This window comes from Engraulis encrasicolus, chromosome 7 (assembly GCF_034702125.1).
Source record: "Engraulis encrasicolus isolate BLACKSEA-1 chromosome 7, IST_EnEncr_1.0, whole genome shotgun sequence".
NCBI lineage: Eukaryota > Metazoa > Chordata > Actinopteri > Clupeiformes > Engraulidae > Engraulis > Engraulis encrasicolus.
In genome coordinates this window covers 2068522-2095277 of record NC_085863.1, presented here as the reverse complement: position 1 = coordinate 2095277, position 26756 = coordinate 2068522, and the positions used below count along the sequence as shown (strand labels likewise).

The 26756-nt window shown below is 42.9% G+C and overlaps 2 protein-coding genes across 2 annotated transcripts in view; both read left to right on the top strand.

Moving 5' to 3' along the window:
- Positions 1 to 497: 497 nt before the first annotated feature.
- Positions 498 to 2850, top strand: LOC134452336 (zinc finger protein 239-like). The gene is made up of 2 exons (XM_063202688.1): positions 498 to 1036; positions 1780 to 2850. Exons 1-2 carry the CDS (start codon positions 1006 to 1008, stop codon positions 2730 to 2732), a joined length of 984 nt encoding a protein of 327 aa, XP_063058758.1. The 5' UTR covers positions 498 to 1005; the 3' UTR covers positions 2733 to 2850.
- A 13796-nt stretch (positions 2851 to 16646) lies between these two features.
- LOC134452337 (zinc finger protein 418-like) overlaps positions 16647 to 26756 on the top strand; it is a 15735-nt gene continuing 5625 nt past the window's right edge. The window contains exons 1-2 of the mRNA XM_063202689.1: positions 16647 to 17229; positions 17838 to 18355. Coding sequence (XP_063058759.1) covers positions 16782 to 17229; positions 17838 to 18355 — 966 coding nt within the window. The 5' untranslated portion in view covers positions 16647 to 16781. The remainder of the gene's footprint in view (positions 17230 to 17837; positions 18356 to 26756) is intronic.

The following is a 26756-nucleotide window of genomic DNA, read 5'->3' as shown; positions in this document are numbered from 1 at the left end:
AAAATTTAAGTCGCATACTTTAAAGCACTATATGTCTTCCCCCAATGTAGTCCCAGCAAATCTCTGGCCAATTAATCAGGGCCAAAAGCCCCTGCAGTCAAATGGATGAATGTACCCCTTGGTGGAGTGTAAATGAGAACTGTTATCACCCTCTGGATCCTGAAACCACAACGACTCCCATTTGCACCTTAATGGGTGAGACCCGTTAGTCACCTAACGACGGGAGTAGCCTAGAGCTCTTCCATTTCAACTTTGATGGGCGAACCTTTTGTCACCTAATGAGGGGCGTGGTCTACAGCTCCACCTCTACTAGTGGCCCGGGGATAAAGCTCCTGGCTCCCTAACATCAGGTTACAACTGCAGGAGACTTGGCTGAAAAGAGGAATCATTAACATCAGGTTACAACTGCAGGAGACTTGGCTGAAAAGAGGAATCATTACCATCAGGACAGAACCATCAGGTTACAACTGCAGAAGACTTGGCTGAAAAGAAGAATAATTACCATCAGGTCAGAACTACTGAAGACTCGGGTAAAAAGAGGAATCGTCCTGAAGCTGCAAACAGTAGTTCCCCTGGCTACAACTACAACTGATCCTTTTACTATCAGAACCTGGATGAATGAGAATCTTCAGAGGCGCCTCATCGCAACTCACACTGAACATGGATGCCATGAAGGAAGAGGACATCTATGACTTTTTACCAGAGCATTTGTCTACAGACACCAAATATAGTGGCACTTGTAGAGGTACTACACCAATCTGCAAAGAAGAACCATGTTTATCCCATGAACTTGAAGGAGGGGAGAAGTCTCATGTCACGAAATGTTGTGGTGATGAGAGAACTTCTACAACTCAGCCATCAACTCCATCACAACAGGCAATACCTGTGAAGGTGATTAAAGAAGAAGAAGAGGATATTTATGATTTCCTCCCGGAGTATTTGTACAGAACAAAGGAGGAAGAGAATGAAACTGGCACATCGTACATGAAAGAATAGTATTCTCCAATGGAATGCAATGGAGACTTGGCCATAATAGGTAAGTTCCTATTACAAATAAATCCCCCCAAAAACTCAATAACATTTTGGAACATTCTTTAAACGGTATATATGTATAATTGGAAAGCAAAAAGGTTGGTATGTGTGAGTGTGCCTCTGCTCTGGTGTGTGTGTGTGTGTGTGTGTGTGTGTGTGTGTGTGTGTGTGTGTGTGTGTCTGCGTCTGCTTTGGTGTGTGTGTGTGTGTGTGTGTGTCTCCAAGTTTAGGCAGAGGACGCGCTCAACTTCTTGGAAAAATGAAAGTCTTTGGGTGCGCGATAAAGTGGATCAACTTAAGGAAGAAAAATCTGCACTCACAAACTGCGTCTCATTATTTATTTATATTACCACCATGTCCAAAAAGCAAACACGTTTCGGCTATGAAGCCTTCATCAGTGTGTGGTGTGTGTGTGTCTGCTCTGGTGTGTGTGTCACTTTTGAACAGTGTATTGCTTGGTGTGTATATTCTCACTAACAAAAGTTAGATCCACTAAAAGAATAAGGCATACACAAGTCTTGTGACATATAATATTTTAAATATCACCTTTTTGCTTTAATACATATCATTCTACAAAAGCATTGTGTGCGCCTCATTCATTTACTTTTACGAAGATTAACGTAACAGTACATAGGCTATGACCCCTGAGGAATATGTTCAGTATACTATATGAAATGTATGATATTGTCTGTAATTCGTTCATGGAATTAAAACTCTTGTTTGTATGTCTTCCTCTTATATAATCAGATGAACACCAGACAGCTTCTACTAGCACAGACCATCAACAGTGTGCCACATCTGAAAAGATGTTCGAAGCAGAACAGCACCAGAGAACCCATGCACCAGGAAACCCATTCAAATGTGCCACATGTGGGAAAGGATTTACACGTAAGGGTCATCTCAACAGGCATCAGAAAACCCATACTGGAGAAAGGTCTTACCAGTGTGATATGTGTGGAAAAGGATTCACACAGGGAGTTAACCTCATCAGGCATCAGAGAACCCATACTGGAGAAAGGCCTTTCCAGTGTGCTTTGTGTGGAAAAGGCTTTAAACAGAAAGGCAGCCTCATTTCCCATCAGAGGATCCATACTGGAGAACGGCCATACCAGTGTGCTACATGTGGAAAAGGATTCAAAGAGAGAGGCCAATTCATGAGACATCAGAGAACCCATGCTGGAGATAAACCATATCAATGTTCAACATGCGGAGCAGCCTTTTCACAACTCACCTCTTTGGCTTATCACCAGAAAACCCACACTGGAGAAAGGCCTTTCCAGTGTACTACATGTGGAAAAGGTTTTAAACAGAAAAGTGACCTCATCACCCATCAGAGAACCCATACTGGAGAAAGGCCTTACCAGTGTGCTACATGTGGAAAAGGCTTCATACAGAACAGTAGTCTCATTTCCCATCAGAGGATCCATACTGGAGAACGACCATACCAGTGTGCTACATGTGGAAAAGACTTTAAACAGAAAGGTCATCTCATGGATCACCAGAGAATCCATACTGGAGAAAAGCTGTACCCATGTGCTACATGTGGGAAAGGCTTTAAACTGAAAGGTGATCTCACCAAGCATCAGAGAATCCATACTGGAGAACAACCATACCAGTGTGCTGCATGTGGAAAAGGATTTGGACATAAACATTGTCTCAGCAGGCAACAGAGAATCCATGCTGGAGAAAGTCTTCAGTAGTGTGCTATGTGTGGACCAGGCTTTGCACTGAAAGGTGTCCTCATCTCCCATCAGAACATCCTTCAGAAATGTATTACTTGTGTTTTTGACTACTTTTTAAATAAAGTTTCTTGTCATGGCACAATGAATGTTTCTGTGAATTATTTTGTATGGTATGTATTAAGTAATTAGAAAATTAATGTATACCTTTAGACATATAGAGACCCTTATCCCCCCCCCCACCATATCTGCGACTGAACATTCCACCTGCACTACTACATCTGTGACTGAACTTTCAACCTGCACCAACTCAAAACATGCACACTCACACGCAGACACACACACACACACACACACACACACACACACACACGCACACACAAGCACACTGCACTAAATCCAAACATAGACACACTGACACACAACTCATACACACACACACACACACACACACACACACACACACACACACACACACACACACAGACGCACACCGCACGTTCTACCTGCACTAAACACACACACACACACACACACACACACACACACACACACACACACACACACACACACACACACACACACACACACACACACACACACACACACACACACACACACACACACACAGACTGCTGCTGGTGTACTTGATAGACCCCTTTTTAATATTTATTTATTAATATATATATATATATGTATATATATATAAATATATATATATATATAAAAAGCACAACAAAATACCTCCTCTTAATGTATGTTCTCTACAAGTCTTCTGTTGTCCAGTCCTGCACTTTAAATGTCTGTATGAGCACTGTCTATGTCCATACTGTCTTATGTCCATGTATGAGTACTGTCTATGTCTATACCTAGATTAGTCTATGTCTGCATGGGAAAGCAAAAAACGCAATTTCAAATTCTCTGTATGACCAGTGCATGTAAAGAAATTGACAATAAAACCAACTTGACTTGAACTTGACTTAGCATGTCCTCTAATGCCACAACAGCACACACATCAAGGGTGAGCGTAGAAGAGCCACTATTGTTAATGTGAAGTGGGTAATGTTTATGTATGTTGAAATGGCTTGGGATAGCTCACCTTTACATGATCATGCCACATTAGAGTATAATGGCGTCCGTTGTTTATATGAAGGTGGTGATGTCACAGGGGGGCCTGTGTTGTTTAGGACACCTACGGTATCTTTCTTCATTGTTAGGGAAGTTGATTGTGGAAATTAAAACTTTACAAGATATAAACAAGTAAGCACATTCATAGGCCATGGGTCATACAACCCTTAGCATGTCCAAACTGCTGACGGTCAGAAAAATAATGTATGTGGTTGGCTTCTAGTGTCTTGCCTCTCCTCATAATATCGTGTTTACGGAGAAGTGACCGGTTGGAGGGCAGCAGTGGCTAACATTCCTCCTGATTCGAGGCCAATGGAAGTCACAACTGGCGTCTAATCTGGAGGAATGGTAGCCACAACTGTACTGGGTGGGGTAGAGAGAGAAGGAGAGTGGGAGAGAAGGCGCTAGAAAGAACGGAAGCAGTCTGCATTCCAGGAGTTGAGCCACAGAGATCGTGGGTGACAGAGGGTACTTAACACTAGAACTACCAGGATTTTTCTGCCTACCTAGAAGTACCAGAGAGGGGTCATTTGACCCGGCGGCTTTTACCTAATACACTAATCACTCATTTTGTTATGGTAATGAGGCTGTTAGGGGCCGTGTGTGGGGTGAGGGGGTCACACCTTACAGTGCTGACAGCCAAGACAAACAGGGACAGACGGCTTCTTCCCAAGGGCTGTCAGCCTCCAAAATCACCACAGGTAAATAGCAACTTGCATGAAGATATCAGCAGCAAAGACAGATATCACAGTTTGGAGGACAGTGTGATACAGTTTTTCTCCATTGGTTTGGCTCATTTCTTGAAACTGAGATGTCATTCTCAAAACATGGACAAATCCCAAAACTAATTTGCAGTTCCTCACAACAGAATGGCATTTATCATTGCTTTCATCAAATTTCAAATGCTTTTGTACATGTCTGTTTTGTACATTCAGTACATCCTTGCTAATGACTATGTACAAGTATCCTACAGTTAACACAATCAGCATACATTAAGTAGAATTTTCAAATGAATGTACCATGCTGATCTATCCCAATTGGTTGATTCTCAGTGTAATGGTTGTCCTGAAAACATGTCAGCACATTTTCTTCATATAAGTCATCAATGAACGTGTGAATGTCCCATGTGATCATGACGAATCATATGACTGCAACCAGATAGTGGTTGAATTACAGTTTTTCTCGATTGGTTTGGCTCATTTCTTGAAACTGAGATGACATTCCTATAACCATTGGGTCATTTGGCCAAACATTCTTACACTTCTGCACAACAGTTCAGATAACTAGCAAAATGTCATATACCTCCCAAAACACCCCATCAGCACTAAACCGTCTCACATATAAATAGTCAGTACCATCAAAATGGCATAGATCCTTCTCAATTGCTTTGGCTCATTTGCATTCATTTAGTCCTTCTGTCAAAATAAACTGGATGGTTCAGCATAACTACATGGATCCTCATCACTCGCTCATATCACCCCAAAAACAGTTTACCCATGTGTCAAAATTAAATTTCTTCCCCACATACGTATATCATCAGTACCCCCAAAAAACATAGTCCCTTTGCCATTGTGTAAGCACTGCCAGTCAAAATGGTTAGGTGTTTTATCTACGTTAAGCTAACAGATTTCGACTATGTATAAAAATGAAAAAGTGAGTGAAACCATTGAAGTTTGACAACACAGATAATTTACCGAGGATATTAATCAGTAACTTTCTTTACTGTAAATTAATATACAGAAAGTAATGCCCATACATCACAGGTTTATCAGGGGTTTGGCCTATTTCTCAAAACAGAGATAACATTCTCAAAATAACATGGACAAATGCCAAAGCAACTAGCAATTGTTCAAAACAGAATGTTGTTTGAAAAAATGTCATGAAATTAGCCAAATAACAGAGGAAACTGTAGTATACACGGTTGTAAAAATATTTTCTACTAACTAGTAAAGTTACAATACCATCTGACCTGTTGAACACTGTCATGAATTTACTATGTAATGAAATTCTTAAAATATGATGTCCTTGACTGTTTTGGGAATTGCGTAGACCACTTTGCATATGATGACTTACACAATGAAATAATGCTGCCGTTTAGATAAGCAAGGTCAATTTATTTGGAAAATGTGCTAAATGTATGCTGAATGTGTCAACTGAAGAGTATTTGTACATATCCATCTGCAGAGATGTACTAAACATTTGAGACATGTACAAAGCATTTGATATCTGATGAAAGCAATGAAAAATGCCATTCTGTTTTGGGAAATTGCAAGTTGGTTTGGGGATTTGTCGGTGTTGTTTTGAGAATGTCATCTCAGTTTCGAGAAATTAGCCAAACCAATCGAGAAAAACTGTAACGTGTGAATCTCCCATGCCATGTGACCATAACGACTCATGTGAATGCAACCTGGCAATTGTTAGATGGATAAATACCAGTGCATGTGGACTACTGCTTCACTTCCCTCAAGAATTTTGTGGTGAAAGAAGCTCCTCTCCAAGGAACGAAGATGCAGAGATACAGCACTCAACAGGCATTAGAAATGATCCACACACACACACACACACACACACACACACACACACACACACACACACACACACACACACACACACACACACACACACACACACACACACACACACACACACTCTGTGTCTCCAGTGACAGCTTTGAGCTGCTAACAGCCACATTTCCACAACAAAAGGAGTGTCCGCAGGGGGTCCAAAGGGTCAAATGACCCTCTTGTGGGGCTTTAAGGTAAAAAGGTCAATTGACCCCTCCGTGGTAGTTCTAGTGTTAAAGGTGGGGTTGCAGATTAACCATCTTAAGAATATTGGTGCATTCCTCAAGAGTGGGAGATGGGATGTTTCGTATCTTACTAAAGCCGGGCATACACTGTGCGATATTTTCACTCGTGGGTCTTAAGCTTCTGCTCACACTGCACGATGGAATTTCACTGTTTAAAAGTTCACAACTCACGACTCACGTCCTCACACTACACGAGCCGACAGTCGGATGCGAGCGAAATGCTTCCACCTTACGACGCGACAGGCATGTTTCCCCGGTCTGCAGAGGGGGGAAAATGCGCACCTGAGGTGGAGATGAGGTGGCACTCAACAGCGAATCGCACGGCCCTATTCCTTTGTGCATCTGAAGTGTCAAATCGGGTCGTACCACTGCTTTAACTGTGCGATTTACGCACGAGCCACGACCAGAATTTCAAACCGTTTTGATTTTCTTGCGACCCTGCGATTGCACGATCGTGAGGCGGAATCGCTTGTCGTTACCCCATGTACACTGCACGATGCAAGACTCAGGATTGATCTGCGATTGAGCAAGAAATCGGCCCAACTCTCAAAAAGTCGTGCGAGTGCAAAATCGGGGCAAAATCGGGGCAAAAGTCGCACATTGTAAGCCCAGCTTTACTGAAATGCATTGGAACACCTGTTGCAGCGGAATGTTCAAGTCGCGAACTGTGACCAAATCGAAGCATATCGTGACGTCAACAAAGCAGTGGCAGTGGTAGAACCATAGCTATGTCTGAACGACAACAAACAGATGTAGAATCCACAGTCCTCCCACCAAGACTAAGCTATTAGACTGAGATTTGGTGGGGGGACTGTGGATTCTATAACTGCTCATGGTCGTTCGGACATATATATGGTCCTGCCACTTAATAGTCGTTTCCCTGGATTCACCACGCAGGCAGTGGATTTTGAATGAAAGTGCTCCCGACGATTACAAGTCTAAAAAAGTAGAGTTTACCCTCCAGTGCGCTGGCTTCTCATTCACTGCCATTCATTTTGAGGCTGAGAGTGACCCTCCGAGTGCCCCGCCTGCTCATTTGCATAGGTTTAGCATACCAGCCGACTGCCTCTATGGGTGAAGGTCTCCAACCTCTCTTGGCTTCCAAAGGGCAGGACCACTGGTGCTCTGATCACGCGCCATCCATCAGGCACAATGCCATCTCACCACATCAGGCACAATGCCATCTCACCACATCAGGCACAATGCCATCTCACCACATCAGGCACATCAGGCACAATGCCATCTCACCACATCAGGCACAATGCCATCTCACCACATCAGGCACAATGCCATCTCGCCACATCAGGCACAATGCCATCTCACCACATCAGACGAGAGCACTGGTGCTCTGATCAGGCGCCATCCATAATAGGCCTTGAGCCACAGCCCCAAATTTTGGCCATCGGTGCCATCTGGGGGGGGGGGGATGCTAACATTTTTTCTTTGGTAAGGTATATCCCCCCACTACAAGAAAAAGCCTGATAGCAGTCACGGGGTGGTAGCGAAACCCCTTTTTTCGGCTCTTGAAGTGACTACCCCCCCTCTATTTAATTCCATTTTTGAATTCGGATGCATGTCTTGTTTAGGCTCATTTTTGGGGTATTGCCAATATTCTATACCATGGTACCTGGTATTACTGGAAAGGAGACCTTTTAGGCTTTCATTTAAGCCCATTGGTGAATCTGTCTGACATACACAGAGGTCACAGCACTTCATTAAATCAGACATAGCTCACATTTTCCAACAACTCTTGGCTAAACTGTCTGCTTTCGTTTATCTCTGTGGCGTGAAAGAACACCAAGGACACAAAATTGGACAACCTCAATACTCTTTGGAGTCTGCTGATTCAGAAAATGTATAATATGCCCATACAATTATTTTGTATGCGTTTGTGAGAGCGTTAAATTTGACTTGTGCAACCAGCAAAAGTCTTCAAAATAATAGCCAATACATGCAGGTCATCTGTTGGAAATATTGGGCCTTTTTCCTTCCAAAGTTTCTGCTTGGCATCACTGCTTGGCATTAGGCCTTCATTTAAGATCATTACTAAATCTGACTGACATACTCAGAGGTCACAGCCTAAACTGGCTTTCTTTAGTCTCTACGTACTGTAAACCATGGGAAAACATCAAGGACACAAACCCCAACCATTTCAATACTCAAGGCACTCTGCTAATTAAGACAATGTATGATATACCCATACAATGTATTGTGAGAGCCTTACAAAAGGCCATAATGATCATTAATATGACATATTTTAAGTCCAATTCTATCTCTTTATAGACGTGAGGAAATGTAAGGAGACATAAGACGTAAGGAAATAAAAGAGATGAGCTGGGGCATGGAGAAGCACTTTATGTAGATGTAGAGTTGGGGGGTGGCTGCAAGGGAGAGACGTAGGGGTGAGGTGAGTGGGGGTAATTGAGGGGGGGGGGGCACTGTTGGTTGGGGGCAAGGCCAGGGTAGTGGAGGTAAGTGAATGGAGGGCACTGTTGAGTGGGGGGAGGTGATTGGGGGGGGCACTTTGGAGTGTGGGGGGGGGCAAGGGGGGTAGTGGGGGTAGGTGAGGGGGGCACTGTGGAGTGGGGGGGGCAAGGGTAGTGGGGGTAGGTGAGTGGGGGGGGCGGCTTAAAGGAAAGTGAGGGGGGTTGGGGAGATAAGTGAGGGGGGTTGGGGAAGACACTGTAGGGTGAGGGAGGGGAGTGGGGGTGAGATAATGTAGAGCAGGTGGGGGTAAGGGTGGATAAATGTTTGAAAATATTTGGAATAGTTTCAGAAACGTCTACCATATTAAATGTTGGAGGGAATTTGAGATGCCCTAGTTTCAGCAGTGTTGTGTATATTTAGTTGAGCAATTTTTGACCACTTTCTTTAGGATATGTCAAGGTGGCAAAATCGAAATTCACCTTCTAGCTGTCCAGCACTTTGGACAGCTACCTCTGTTGTATTTTAAAGTGCTTTATAAATAAATTGACTTGACTTGACTTGACTTCTATTGTTCAGCCATGCTCATATCGGACTGTGTGACAACTAGCCTAGAAATCTAGACGCCCCTAGGGGTTTGGTGCGGCCAGGCTATGTGACAACATCAGCATCTTCAAACCAGACCTGCTCCTATTAATTAGTAGTATGAACATTGTTTTACTCTGTATATATTTGGTGTTTGTGGTAAAATGTCATGTCTTCTGTAATGCAGTATTGTTTTTTTATTATGGGTACCTGCCTTAGGACTACGGATGACATTTGGCAACTATGCAAATACCAACATATTTATATTGATGTTTTTTTAACTGATGTATTGATTAGTGTGTATTGTCCTAATCAAAAGAAAGAAAGAAAGAAAGAAAGAAAGAAAGAAAGAAAGAAAGAAAGAAAGAAAGAAAGAAAGAAAGAAAGAAAGAAAGAATGAATGAATGAATGAATGAATGAATGAATGAATGAATGAATGAATGAATGAATGAATACATTTGTCCATTAGGCAATAGGAAATAATTGTGCTAAAAAAAAGGGAACCGTACTCATCAATGAATATTGCAGGCTTATGTTGACTGTCTATGTGCCATTTGACCATTGTAGGAGGACCATTCTCTGCTTCAAGGAAGTGAAATCAAACTTATTTTCTGTTTGTTTAGTCAACCTTTGGTAAAATATCTGTAAGAGAATATAACAGAAAAGTGCTGAAAAATGTAATCTACTATGTAGTATATTATTGCCCCACAGTATTGAGAAAAACGCATGAAAGTCATCCATTTTGGGAACCTTTTTTGTATGGCAAAAATTTAGCCTTTGAAATAATCATTTGGGGAAGGGCTACCATATTGAATTTTGGGCAATATTTTTCAATTTCTTTCCATAAGCTTTTGGTCATTTATCTGTGAAATGTCTGGCAGGACAATAGGCCTATTATTAAGCAGTGCTGTATGTGCAATTTGATCATTTACTGACAACATTTCAAAGCGGATTTACACATTTTTATGCACATACATTCATACTGTATGTATATACACTATGTATACATACATATATTCATTCATTTTTCTTTTTATCCAACATTTGTATGCATGTCTGTAAGGAGATAGTACAGAATTGGTCAGAAAATAGGTCATTAGGGCCTTGAGGATCATTACGGCCTTTTAAAGGCTCCTGCAAATATTGTATGGGTACATTACAGTGGCGGCTGGTAGTCTGTGAAACAGGGGAGGCTGTTCAATTACAATATGTCCAGAACGCAAAAAAAGGGGGGGGGGGGGGGCTAGGGGGGCTCAATTTTGACACTACATTGGTCCTGAGCCACATATGGCCTCACACACTAAAGGACTCTTGTTGAAACAAATTTGTTAATCATTAATAATTATCCCCCTTGTAGCCTATTCATAGGGACATTTTTTAAATTTTTTTATTATTATTATTATTATTATTATCATTAGGCCTACCTCCGCCACATAATGATGTGATTGAGTTTGCCTTCGTTGTCTTTGTTCATTACTGGGTGCACGGCTTAACTTACCACTAGAGGTCGCCAAATCTTTAATTATTTAGCCTACCAGACATTGCCAACACAGTAGGAAACAAGGACTCGCCACTCACGGGACTTGGCAGTTAACCAGTTGGTCAGACACCACACCACGAAAGCTCAAAAGAAACGGTTGTTCTTCCCTACCTTTTTCACCAAGTCAATATTAGGCAGTGCTCTGCTCTGCTCCTTGATATTCATTTTCTCCTCATAAGGACGACTGGAATTCGCCAGAATTTAATCCACAATGCTTGGCATTTTGCATAGCTCTCTAGCTTTCTTGCAAGCTAGCCCTAACGAAAAGTATAGGCAACTTCAACTTTTGAATTGGGAGATTAAAAAGGATAAGGACGTGCCACTATTAAGACTTTATTCGCAACACTAGGTTTACAAGAATATGTACACAAAACTGGAGTACACCGCAATGAATAGCTTCCCCACTGGTTACCACGACGAAACTTCTCAGTCAAATTAATAACATATCCGCATTTCGAAATGAAATCAACTACTGTAGCCTACTGACACGGGGTTCACCCAATCACAAGTCGGAGCTCCAGTCTCCGGTCCCTCCCCCCTCCTCTCTCTTCTCCATTCACTCCCAGTGAGGCTCAGTCTCAAAATCAAAAAAATTTCACGGCAATAGCCAATGACCGTTAAGCATTTTTCCATTGAAAAAGCATACAATCCCACATGCCATTGAAGTCCATTGAGACTCGACTCGCTTGCGTTGTCTTGAGCGGAAAAAAACTCGTGCGAGCCTCGGGATCGTATTACAGATTGGTTTCATCTCTAAGTTGAGCACATGCATTTTCTATGGAGCTGGGTCTGAAATAGCAATGTTATTAAGTCGTGTAAAGCATTAGTTTACATACTATTCTCCGTGATTTTGGACAGGAGGCGGCGCCTCCCTTGTACTCAAGGAGGAATCGCCTCTGGTACATTATACATTTTCTGAATCAACAGCATGCCTAGATTTATAAAATCATTCGGTTTTGTGACCCTGATGTTTTCCCATGGTATAGCGACAACATAAATCATACAGTTGAGGTGGAATTTGTGAGAAATTACTGGTTTAAAGGATAACGCCAGCCAATTTCAACATGCATGTAATGCTCACACTACCCTTGTCACTCAGTACCTGAGATTTTTTCCTTCTTCAGCCTTTTCCAAGATCCTGGTCATTGTAATGGGGCCAGGTGTTACCTTTTGGGAAAATATTTGGAGTAGGCCCATGTTAAGATTTTTTAAAATGTAAACAACATCTGCCCCCATTATAGCCCCCAGAATAGCAGCATGCAGCATCTCCAGGTACTGACAAGTCAAGGGTAATGTGAGCAATACAACAGCATACTGAAATTGGCAGGAGTGATCATTTAAGTATTTATTTAAGCCTTTATTTTTTGTTTATATGAGACAGGACAGTGAAGGAGGTAACAGGAAGCGAGTTGGGAGGGAGAGATGGGGGAGGGTCGGCAAAGGGCACGGTTGAGAATCGAACCCGGGTCAGCCGCGTAGTAGACCAGTGTCCTACCATTAGGCCACGATAGGGCCGAGAAATTACTGGTTTAATGACCTCTGTGAATGTCAGCACAAACATTGGCAGGAAAAAAGGCCTGATATTTCCAGCTAATGACCTGCTATATTGGCTACTATTTTGAAGACTATTGGTGGTTACACAAGTCAAATTTTAGGCCCTCACAAACATATACAAAATAATGATATGGGCATATTATACATTTCCTGAATCAACAGATTCCACCGAGTATTGAGGTTGTCTAATTTTGTGTCCTTGGCGTTCTTTCATGCCACAGAGATAAACGAAATCAAACAGTTTAGCCAACATTTGTGAGAAAATGTGACCTATGTCTGGTTTAATGAAGTGCTGTGACCTCTGTGTGTGTCAGAAACATTCAGCAATGGACTTAAATGAAAGAATGAAAGGTCCCCTTTCCAGTAATACCAAGCGCTATTGTATAGAATATTGACAATACCCCAAGCTGTCCTGGACCTTCTTTCGTGCAACTGCACTACAACATGCTCTAGCCATCATTGTGTTTGTCTGGTAAATGGCCTCAGGTGCACAGACATGTGCAAACTGAGAGTGTGCGGAAACCAGGCAACCATAGACAGTTCAGATGAAGGGGGTGACATGGAAGATGAAGAGTACTGACGAAGAAATAATATAAATCTACGTTAAACTATTCTTTCATTAAACATATTCCCTTTGCAACATGTTACTTTATTGGCTTGCAACCCCTTGTATAGGGTCTCAGTCTATTTGTTTATGAAATAGCCTGTATAAAATGTTGTAAATGAACATTTATCTAAATTCTGTTAATGAGATACCATATCTGAGTGGTTTAAGTAAAGTGTTACCCAATGCCCTATCATTCCAGGGCCTACCGTTTAGATTGTATTTCTTCACATACACTACAACAGTGTTTCTCAAACTTTTCGTGCCATTCCCCCCTTCAGAGGAAGGGTGTCTGTCTGCGCCCCCCTCGAGCAAAATGGTTACGAAAATACAAATAAATAGGCCGCCGTAAAGTTTATTAGAGCCTGATATACACGTACAGTATGGCCTATGATGTTCTCTAAATATTAGTGAATAAATTAATGAATATATTGTGATTGTAAAGGGAATGTGTTGACTTAATGGCAAAGCAGAAAAGTATTAAAAAAGAAAAACCTTCTGACTTCACGCGCACCCCCCTCCAATACCTCCGCGCCCCCCTATGGGAGGCTTCCGCCCCACTTTGAGAAACACTGCACTACAATAATTGAATACTTTAACAACTTGTGAATGTAATGTACATTTACATAACTACAGTATAAACAAAGTTTGTTTAAGTAAAGTGATACCGGGAATTGTATTAGGCCATTGTCTTGGGTCCTATTTTGAAGACATTTTTGCTGGTTGCACAAGTGACATTTAAGGCTCTCACAAACATATAGTAAATGATAGCGTGGGCATATTATACATTTTCTGAATCGGCAGAGTGCCCTGAGTATTGAGGTTTTTAACTTTGGTGTCCTTGGTGTTCTTTCATGTCACAGATGTAAACGAAAGTGCACAGTTTAGGCACAATTTGTGTGAAAATGGGAGCTATTTCTGGTTTAATGGCGTGCTGTGGCTTCTGTGTATGTCAGACAGATTCATTAATGGGCTTAAATGAAAGCCTGAAAGAAAGAAAGGCTCCCCTTTCCAGTGATAACAAGCACGATGGTATAGAATATTGGCAATACCCCCAACATAAGCCATATCTACATACACAGCCGGTATTAAAACACAGTATTTATTATAGGGGGGTAGTAACTTCAAGAGCTGAAAAAAGTGATTTCGCTACCACCCCATGACTGCTATCATGCTTTTTCTACTAGCGGGGGGATATACCTTGCCAAAAAACATTGCTAGCACCCCGACACCCCCAGATGGCACCGGTCGACCCCTGCGGCTCATGGCCTATAAGGTACAATCAAAGAAAGTGGATGTAACCACAGTGGGTTTACATACAGTGTTCAATCTCTCCCTCCAACCCGTGCCTGCAGTTCACCTAGGGAGCGCTGTCGAGACAGCAGAGGTCATAAGGCTGGCGCTAATAACTGACAATTGTGCTCGCTGTCGGCTGAAACTTGACAATATTACTGTAAGTTCTGAGAAAACAATGTGGATTTCAATGAAATTTACAATAACCTGGGAGTTATGTCCTTCTGATTTCCTACAGCTTTGGCATTTATGAGTCAGGCTCCGCTAGCATCTTGCTAACAAAATTGCTTTACGGCCGTCGTGATCACAGCAATGCAGCCGGCCGACCAATCCAAACGCAGTGTGTGAAGCCACTTGTGACGTCATATTGACAATAAAGTCGTATTTTACAAAGATCCAGCGAGTTTAAACATTCAAACTAAGTGCTGTTTGAAAGGATAATCTATCCTGCCTTTTGGAAAAATAAATTGAAACGATGATACCAATTCTCTCCCAAAGCAATGGTAGCATCGTGGTTGAGCTCCATGGGACCCCATTCATTTCAACAGCCTCTGCGCTCCTTGGCGCTCCTCTGCACTGTCTGGATGGCGCCACTTAGTGGACAGTACCACCCGGAAAAAGTCACGAGATTCCTCTCTCGTACTACCCATAAACACTCTCTGATGTAACCAAGAAGCGTCATTTTGTTTCCTTTCCGGTATCCACTTTATGTCGGGTGAACGCCCCTTTAGGAGACCTTCGGTTAGGAGACCTTCGGAGTCCTGAGGTTGAGAATCAATGAAGTCCCCTTAGCGCTGTAGATGGCGGTAGCGCACGTCTTGCGCAAACACCTCAAAAAGAGAAGAAGAAGTAAGGGACAACGCCCCCTTAGGAGACCCAACTTGAGCACACGCTTTTGCATTGAGTGGGCGTGGTTTGCGATATGTTTGATTCAGTATTTTTGGTACAATGCCGTCTCACCACATCAGACGAGCCACCTGTCTCCTTGCATCGTTCCTTACGCCCGTCTCGGCCCGGTTCCGCCCGGCTACTGGAAATAACTTCAAAACAACAGGTATCGAAAAACCGTATCGAAAAGCACCGGTATCGAAACCAAAGTATCGAAATTGGCACCGTATCGAAAAAAACTAAACGATACCCAGTCCTACATCAGGCACAATGCCATCTCACCACATCAGGCACAATGCCATCTCACCACATCAGGCACAATGCCGTCTCGCCACATCAGACGAGCCACCTGGCTCCTTGCATCGATCCTTACGCCCGTCTCGGCCCGGTTCCGCCCGGCTACTGGAGCTGCTCTCAGGCATGCTCTCTTCATCATCTTGCCTCCTTCTCTCAATGTGAGTGTCTTACAATATGCAACCTTGCCTCCTCCACTTGTGCTTGTCTCCTCGTCCCGCCTCCTGGCCCCTCCTCCGTGGAGAAAACGATAAAGTTTCCCAGCTGTAAGCCTAGCCACAACAACTTTTGAGGGACTGTTTTTCATTCACCATACCAATTACAAATGAGAAAAAGATTTTACAACTGAGCTTTTGCAAGATATTGAAATATAATGCTGTTGTCAGTGATGTCATCATGACATATTACTTCCTGGTACGAGGAGACAAACACAAGTGGAGGAGGCAAGGTTGCATATTGTAACGCACTATGCGTCTTCCCCAATGTAGTCCCAGCATTTTAAATCTCTGGCCAATTAATCAGGGCCAAAAGCCCCTGAAGTCAAATGGATGAATGTACTCCTTGGTGGAGTGTAAATGAGAACTGTTATCACTCTCTGGATCCTGAAACCTCAACGACTCCCATTTGCACCTTAATGGGTGAGACCCGTTAGTCACCTAACGACGGGAGTGGTCTACAGCTCTTCCATTTAAACTTTGATGGGCATACCTTTTGTCACCTAATGAGGGGCGTGGTCTACAGTTCCACCTCTACTAGTGACCCAAGGATAAATCTCCTGGCTCCCTAACATCAGGTTACAACTGCAGAAGACTTGACTGAACAGAGGAATCATTACCATCAGGTCAGAACTGCAGAGGACTCGGCTAAAAAGAGGAATCGTCCTGAAGCTGCAAACAGTAGTTCTCCTGGCTACAACTACAACTGATCCTTTTACTATCAGAACCTGGATGAATGAGAATCTTCAGAGGCGCCTCATCGCAACTCGCACTGAACATGGATGCCATGAAGGAAGAGGACATCTATGCCTTTTTACCAGAGCATTTGTCTACAGACACCAAATATAGTGGCACTTGTAGAGGTACTACACCAATCTGCAAAGAAGAACCATGTTTATCCCATGAACTTGAAGGAGGGGAGAAGCCTCATGTCACGAAATGTTGTGGTGATGAGAGAACTTCTACAACTCAGCCATCAACTCCATCACAACAGGCAATACCTGTGAAGGTGATTAAAGAAGAAAAAGAAGAAGATATTTATGATTTCCTCCCCGAGTATTTGTACAGAACAAAGGAGGAAGAGAATGAAACTGGCACATCGTACATGAAAGAAGAAGCCATGGACGTGAAAAGAGAAACAGAGTCTTCTCTAATGGAATGCAATGGAGACATGGCCCTAATAGGTAAGTTCATATTACTAATAAATCCCCCCCAAAAATCAATAACATTTTTTAACATTCTTTAAATGGCACGCTGTATAATTGGAAAGCAATAAGGTTGGTATGTGTGTGCCTCTGCTCTGGTGTGTGTGTGTGTGTGTGTGTGTGTGTGTGTGTGTGTGTGTGTGTGTGTGTGTGTGTGTGTGTGTGTGTGTGTGTGTGTGTGTGTGTGTGTGTGTTCTGGTGTGTGTGTGTGTGTGCCTGCTTTGGTGTGTGTGTGTGTGTGTGTGTGTGTTTGCTCTGGTGTGTGCGTCACTTTTGAACAGTATATTGCTTGGTGTGTATATTCTCAGTAACAAAAGTTAGATCCACTAAAAGAATATGCACAAGTCTTGTGTCATATAGCATTTTAAATATCACCTTTTACCTTTTTTGCCTTTAATAAATATCATATTACAAAAGCATTGTGTGCGCCTCATTCATTTACTTTTACGAAGATTAACGTAACAGTACATAGGCTATGACCCGTGAGGAATATGTTCAGTATACTATATGAAATGTATGATATTGTCTGTAATTCGTTTATGGAATTAAAACAATTTTGTTTGTATGTCTTCCTCTTATATAATCAGATGAACACCAGACAGCTCCTTCTGGCACAGACCATCAACAGTGTGTCACATCTGAAAAGAAGTTTGAAGTAGAACAGCACCAGAGAACGCATGCACCAGGAACCCCATTCGAATGTGCCACATGTGGGAAAGGATTTACACACAAGGGTGATCTCAACAAGCATCAGGGAACCCATACTGGAGAAAGGCCTTACCAGTGTGCTACATGTGGAAAAGCCTTCATTAACAACAGTAATCTCATTTCCCATCAGAGGATCCATACTGGAGAAAGGCCTTACCAGTGTGGTACGTGTGGAAAAGGATTCACACAGAGAGGCCATCTCATCATGCATCAGAGAATCCATACTGGAGAACGGCCATACCAGTGTGTTACGTGTGGAAAAGGCTTTACAGAGAAAGGCAGCCTCATTTCCCATCAGAGGATCCATACTGGAGAAAGGCCATACCAGTGTGCTATATGTGGGAAAGGCTTTACAACTATAAGTGCTCTCACCATCCATCAGAGAATCCATACTGGAGATAAACCATATCAATGTTCAACATGCGGAGCAGCCTTTTCACAACTCACCTCTTTGGCTTATCACCAGAAAACCCACACTGGAGAAAGGCCTTACCAGTGTACTACATGTGGAAAAGGCTTTAAACAGAAATGTGACCTTATAACCCATCAGAGAACCCATACTGGAGAAAGGCCTTACCAGTGTGCTACATGTGGAAAAGCCTTCATTAACAACAGTAATCTCATTTCCCATCAGAGGATCCATACTGGAGAAAGGCCATTTCCATGTGCTACATGTGGGAAAGGCTTTACAACATTGACAGTAAATAGAATGGACGCCAAATCAACGCTATTTGCCATTCAACGCTTTGAAGCCAGATTTGGGAACATTCCAACTTACATTCCACCTTAGCAACGCCAAACGCAGGTGCTGATTGGACAACAACAAGACTTCTAACGGTCAATCAAACCATGTTCTGATGCTCATTGGTCAATTTAACTTTTAATATCTCTCTAAAACAAAACATCACCACAAAAAATCACCACCCTGGTAAGTTGGAGAGCAAGGGGACCTACTAGTTGAGCGAAAAATTATCCCCCTGGAGTGGCATTTAAGGGAGATACAGGGTTTTATGTCTCTCATAGGAATGAATGGGATTTGGCCATGTTTTGGTCTTTTTGGGTCCAACCTTGGCTCCAACTTGGCTTCAACAATGAAATAGAATTTTGGCCTCCATTCTATTTACTCTCAATGATTTACAACTATAGGTAACCTCACCGCCCATCAGAGAACCCATACTGGAGATAAACCATACCAATGTTGAACATGCGGAGCAGCCTTTTCGCAACTCGCCTCTTTGGCTTATCACCAGAAAACCCACATTGGAGAAAGGCCTTACATGTGGAAAAAGCTTTAAACAGATTGGTGCCCTCATCACCCATCAGAGAAGCCATACTGGAGAACGGCCATACCAGTGTGCTACATGTGGAAAAGGATTTGGACGGAAACATAATCTCAACAGGCACCAGAGAATCCATGCTGGAGAAGGTCCTCAGTAGTGTGCTATGTGTGGACCAGGCTTTGCCCTGAAAGGTGTCCTCATCTCCCATCAGAACATCCTTCAGAAATGTATTACTTGTGTTTTTGACAACTTTTAAAATAAAGTTTCTTGTCATGGCACAATGAATGTTTCTGTTAAGTATTTTCTCCATGTATTAAGTATGTAGAAAATTACTGGATACCTTTAGACATACAGAGACCCTTAGCATGTCCTCTAATGCAACAGCAGCACACACATCAAGGGTGAGCGTAGAAGAGCCACTATTGTTAATGTGAAGTGGGTAATGTTTATGTATGTTGAAATGGCTTGGGATAGCTCACCTTTACATGATCATGCCACATTAGAGTATAATCAAAGTCTGTTCCCATAAGTCCCATCACTCGGTGGCCATCTTGGCTACGCCTCAAACTGACTATTTGAGATTAATTGCAAGGAGGGGGGAGGCAGACCTAAGCAGACCTAAGGACTGTTCTATTCAATGCTAGGAGCATTATGACACGCCCCTTTAGGCAGACAGGAACCTGGTCATGTTAGGTGCCCATAGCAACCTACTATGTTGGCATATCTCTATATACTTAAAGCATCTCTGATTACACTATTTAGGCTACTGCATTGCACTGTACAATTTGTACATGAGATGGGCCTGCCCTAGATAGACTGTGTTGTTACTGAAAGACACTGCAAGCAAGGACCCACTACAAACTTCATCCAAATGCAGAGTATGCTGATGGTCAGACAAGTAGCCTACACACAGCTCTACTGGTTACTCAGATAAGTTAGGCCTACTTGTGTGTGTGTGTGGTTTTTTTTTTTTTTTTTTTTTTTTTTTTACAACTTTTGTCATCATGTCCTATGTACAAACAAAATGAGAACTTGTGTATTGGAACTGCTATCAACACAGACGTGAAAAGTGGCTTTGACACACCCAAGACCTGCCACCCAATATGACTGCTGAAGAAGCAAAACAAGGCGACTACATGGTCTGTGAAGATCATTTCAGGCCGAAAACCTGCATTTCAAAGTATGTATACATTAATGCTATACCAAATGAAACTCCTTAAAAACACACATGCACCAACTTAACTAATCACACAAGTACATTATTGTATGAACGCTGAGGTGGTAAAAACAGGCTAAAGCACAACAGACACATACGTATTTATATTGTAGGCCATTAAGCAAGTAGAAGTTTTTATTTTCCTTTGTGATTAATTTACTATTACTGTAACAATATAAAAGTACAGTCCGCATTAGTGTTGCTGTTTTCTCTTCAAAGGTCAAAGAACACGTCTGACTCCAGGTGCTGTCCTCATCCTTGTCCGGCAGCAGGTCACCCCTGTTCAGAGGAAAACAGGTAATGCACTTAATTTCATTCCTAAAAAAAACAATACTCTGTTAATAACAAACCCCCAAATGTCCAACATTAACATTTCATTCAATAACAGTGGTCTTATAATACTTTGAGTAAAGGGTTAATAACAAAAGCGTGTAGTTTTGGTTGATATTACCCAGGAAAATTTGGCTTATTTTAACACACCAAAAAAAGGTCAAACCGGTATCATTAGGGAATGTAGCAAAACAGAACGGTGGATAAAACCTCACTGCAATTGACATTTTAAAAGACAGAAGTTGTTTCATGAAGACCACAACAATCCCACAATGGAAAAGAAGAGGCCAGATGTAGCCATTCTTACTTTATGGGAAAGATTGCATTAAAACCAGCGGTCACATCCACAATGAGGAAAGATTCATCTTATGTCGAGCAGTAGATAGGGGACATTTTGTGTGAAGGGTTCACCTGTATGCAGGACAGACTGAGGCCTGAGCCATGTGACTGTCACAATCATGTCACATGTCACATTTTTTTGTGATTTTTATTGTCAAAGACGTGATGCATGTTAAAATGTTGATGTCTGAAATCAGGAAATGCCAAAGAACTGCAAGTAACTGGCAAGTCCAAAACTGGCAATGTTGAATACCATGATGGACAGACGAGGCTTGACCAAGTACATTCCCTACAACTTAGATATTAACGTTAGATATTTCCAGTTACCAGAATGGCAAGTGATGACCAAGTTCTGCATTAAAGGCCCAGTGTAATGTCATGATAGTGTAGTATAGTATAGTCATGATAGTATAGTACTGTGGTACAGTAATTCACTTTTCAATAAGTTATCTGTGGCATCACTGAATACATAGCCACTGGTGCCTTTCTCATTAATAACACAGCAAAACCCTTCTGTTGGTGATGAATCTTTTGAACTTATAATGCACTATGGATATTTCCTCTATGAGGCAGAGAGCAATGCAAAGTAGAAATGCCCACATACCACAACAGTACTTGAGTGCAGTGCATATGATTTCTTCATAAGTTCCAGGCCATCTGCTGTTTTCCAACACATAATGATCGCTGTGGTGGTGGCGTGGAATCTTGATCACTTCCAAAGACTGTAATTCACACAGAGACCAGAAACATTAGGAAATTCTAAACGGTATGCCAATTTGTTTCCCCCATATTCATGCAGCTGTCAACATACCTATGGACACCGAGGAGGATCCAGAGGAGCATGTAGGCACATCAAGCAACCTGGAGCCAGTGCTGCAAAAAAGACATGACAATGGATGATCAATGGATGAACACCTGATTCTGTGATGTCTATCTGTCCATACAACTGTGCACAGTGAAGGAGGGAAAGTGGTTCTGTGACTCAGTACATTCCAAGTGTAACCGGGGGTCTTAAAGGGTCCTGGCAAAGTGTGTGTTTTTAACAACTACGCCACTGGTGGCCTTTCACCACCAGATATGCTTGTTTAACAATGGTTCTTAGACCAGGTTAGGCACAGGAGGGTTTCCCGCACACAGGTAAGTGAGTGAAATAGGCAGAGACGGGGGGTTCCAGTTACATCAAAAGGTCAATATTTATTGAAACATAAACAAACATAACAAAACAAAGACATGCTGCTGCTACATGACCTGGGTAGGGCACACAAGGGGTTAAGCAAAGGCTGTCACCCAAGTTAACATAGGCCTACTATACAGTACACTAGGGCAGCTTCAAAAGGGGTTATATCCTCGTGAGTATTCAGACATACTAGTTAGTTATTCACACACAAAGCACCGACACTGCACAGCAAACACTATGGTGCTCATTTACCACTACAAATTTAAGGACATGTGCCAAGTGAAACTGCCCAGTGTATAGAAAGATCAAAAAGGCTGAATGAGGCCTAGGCTACAATAGGTCGAATTTAGGTACAGGCCAACAGGGTGGTGAAGCTGTGCAGCAGCAGCAGCAAACATAATGAAAAACAACAAACAAAAAGAAATAGGGCAATAACTGGTTTCATAAACAGACATAAAATCATGCTAGGCAAAGCAGCAGTGGTGTTGCCCTGCTGAACAAAATCACAATTAGCTGCATGTTTACAGGTTTTCACAATGATCGCAGAGTGTTAAAATCACTAGGATGCAACTATGAAACTACACACATTCAAGATATACATTGTAATTTACCTTAGTGTGATTCAGGCTGGCACACACAACGACATCTGGCCTCTCTAGCCATCATAGTGGATGCCTACTAACATGACACACACAGTTCAACAATTAGTAGGGCACTAGCCAGAAGCAAGTCAGACAGTTGAAACAGTTACTTGTTGCCTTCATATAACAGTCAACACAGGTTGATATAAAAACATTAAGTGTCAAGTTACCTTGCACGTTTACAACCTGAATGGCAGTGCTCTCAGGTCCTCTGGGCCAAACCTTCCGTAGCCTACATGGAAGCGTTTGGCTGCGCTGCGGAGGCTACCCTGTTTGTAAAACAACTCTTATGAGTTTTGGCTACAGATAAACAATACCGTAGATTCACACTATTGCAAGGGTACAAATGTAAAAACATACCTCCAATGATTGCAGCGGGGACCAAGCAGAATGACAACCCTGAACCTGCATGCCCTCAGAAAGCAACCTCATGACTAAACCTTTAGTAGTTTCCTACCCGAAAGCGTTTAGTGACTGCAGAAGCAGAGCGCTTCTAAATTAAAGCAGCGAGGGCCGGGGCAGCGGTGTGACAGCAGGGCTTGTGTCTAACCTGCGGGCTAGCGCCCTTTTTATGAATGAACTGCTAATTACTGGAAAGCAACAAACCTGCTACCTAGGGGGTGTGTCAACCAGAGGGGCAACTACGGTGGCCACGAGCAGCCAACAGGCTGCCGATTACATTTTACCCCACCTTTTGTATTGGCGCCCCGCCGATATCACGCCCTAGTCCAACTTTCAGTGCTCTGGCAGGCACACTGCACATATGACCTCGCACACACACACACAAACACACACAATCACATTAGCACACACACTCACTGAGGCATGCATGCACACACAGGCAGGTGCGCACACGCATCCTCAAGCAGTGAGCATTCACACATTCAGGTCATCAGTCACACTGTACAGAGAGATAAAATCAAAACCAGCATACAATATATACACAAATACACAACATAAAAACAATGGCGGAAGGCATCAAACCCAGTTGGGTAGGCGCATCCCTTGGACCTTGCCAAGTAGGAGAGGAGGGGCTGCAGAGAAGGGGGTGGGCCCGAGTGCCAACCTGCTGGCTACCGCGCTAGGCCAAATGTCCGGGTTCCAGGCACAGTCCACCTCTGAAGTCTCTGCGGCCTTGGTCGAGACCGCTGCAGCAAGTTCACAGTCTGATAGTACCTTGAGCTGCACCTGTTGCTGTGCCTCCATACCCGTTAGCTGCAACCACTCCCGACAATCTTCGCCGTCCATTCCCACACCGCAATGAACTGATCAGCCCACCCTGCGACGAACTGCAATCAGCCCAACGACTAGGCCTCAACACAAAAACATCAAGGAAAGCAGGGGCTGCACACACTGGACTGCTCCAGTTCATCAGTCCTCGTTGCTGGGGAACGAGTTCGAGATTAAGGGGCTGTGGCCAGCGGCTCCAGTGGCGGTCCAGCTGGTTCTCAGGGTCCAACGACGTGCCTACTGCTGCTTTGCCTTAGAATAAAAAACTACCAAGCCATTGCCCTCTAAAAAGAAATGAAAAACAAAAACAACTGAAACCCACGTCTCTGTTCACCCGTCTTGCCGACTACTGCCACTTTGTAACCGGGGGTCTTAAAGGGTCCTGGCAAAGTGTGTGTTTTTAACGACTACGCCACTGGTGGCCTTTCACCACCAGATATGCTTGTTTAACAATGGTTCTTAGACCAGGTTAGGCACAGGAGGGTTTCCCGCACACAGGTAAGTGAGTGAAATAGGCAGAGACGGGGGGTTCCAGTTACATCAAAAGGTCAATATTTATTGAAACATAAACAAACATAACAAAAACAAAAGATATGCTGCTGCTACATGACCTGGGTATGGCACACAAGGGGTTAAGCAAAGGCTGCCACCCAAGTTAACGTAGGCCTAGTATACAGTACACTAGGGCAGCTTCAAAAGGGGTTATATCCTTGTGAGTATTCAGACACACTAGTTAGTTATTCACACACAAAGCACCGACACTGCACAGCAAACACTATGGTGCTCATTTACCACTACAAATTTAGGGACATGTGCCTAGTGAAACTGCCCAGTGTATAGAAAGATCAAAAAGGCTGAATGAGACCTAGGCTACAAGAGGTCAAATTTAGGTACAGGCCAACAGGGTGGTGAAGCTGTGCAGCAGCAGCAGCAAACATAATGAAAAACAACAAACAAAAAGAAATAGGGCAATAACTGGTTTCATAAACAGACATAAAATCATGCTAGGCAAAGCAGCAGTGGTGTTGCCCTGCTGAACAAAAATCACAATTAGCTGCATGTTTACAGGTTTTCACAATGCTCAGAGAGTTAAAATCACTAGGATGCAACTATGAAACTACACACATTCAAGATATACATTGTAATTTACCTTCGTGTGATTCAGGCTGGCACACACAACGACATCTGGCATCTCTAGCCATCATAGTGGATGCCTACTTACATGACACACACAGTTCAACAATTAGTAGGGCACTAGTCAGAAGCAAGTCGGACAGTTGAAACAGTTACTTGTTGCCTTCATATAACAGTCAACATAGGTTGATATAAAAACATTAAGTGTCAAGTTACCTTGCACGTTTAAAACCTCAATGGCAGTGCTCTCAGGTCCTCTGGGCCAAACCTTCCGTAGCCTACATGGAAGCGTTTGGCTGCGCTGCGGAGGCTACCCTGTTTGTAAAACAACTCTTATGAGTTTTGGCTACAGATAAACAACAGATTCACACTATTGCAAGGGTACAAATGTAAAAACATACCTCCAATGATTGCAGCGGGGACCAAGCAGAATGACAACCCTGAACCTGCATGCCCTCAGAAAGCAACCTCAAGACTAAACCTTTAGTAGTTTCCTACCCGAAAGCGTTTAGTGACTGCAGAAGCAGAGCGCTTCTAAATTAAAGCAGCGAGGGCCGGGGCAGCGGTGTGACAGCAGGGCTTGTGTCTAACCTGCGGGCTAGCGCCCTTTTTATGAATGAACTGCTAATTACTGGAAAGCAACAAACCTGCTACCTAGGGGGTGTGTCAACCAGAGGGGCAACTACGGTGGCCACGAGCAGCCAACAGGCTGCCGGTTACACTAGGAATAGGCAGGATTTTTTTTTTAACAGCCAAATTTCCTTAGCCAACTACCTACATCCTACGTATTACTGACACGATGGTGTCATAGATCATAGCTGATCCCTTCCATCCAGCACATCAACGTTTTACTCCCCTCATGGAATCTTGAGAACCTGAACATCCTGGTTTAGAGACAGCACATAGCCACTGGCCTGACTGGTCTGACATTTGAACCTGCTCTGAATTATGACATGCCTATAATGTGATATTTTGTATGCACATACAGTAACCATTCCACTTCAATAAGCACTTAAGCAATTTCATATGTGACTTGACCACTGTTCACTGTGTATATGTGTATGTGTCTACAGCTGTCTGTCATGCATGTGATCTGTTGTTTCTGTCCATTAGGCCTACATCCTGTATTTGATGTTGGGATGTGCCAAAACAAACCTGTCAACCATGTTGACATGGAAATAATAACCTCATTAAATGTTGCAGCTTGAAAAATAAATTTCTATTTGGATTGCATTTCGTTGTTGATTCATGATTCTATACAGCAATCAGCATAGGCCTATGAAATAGAGCTCTACGCCGGAGCAATGGTCGGAGGGTGGTGCCACTAGTCCACAAGTTGGTCAGTTCTAAATGCACGAGGGTTTTATACAAATAAGTCGAATCAAATGTACAACAAGCCACACGGCAGAACCCACCACCAAACAAGGGCCAAAGCTAAACCCCAAAGCCAA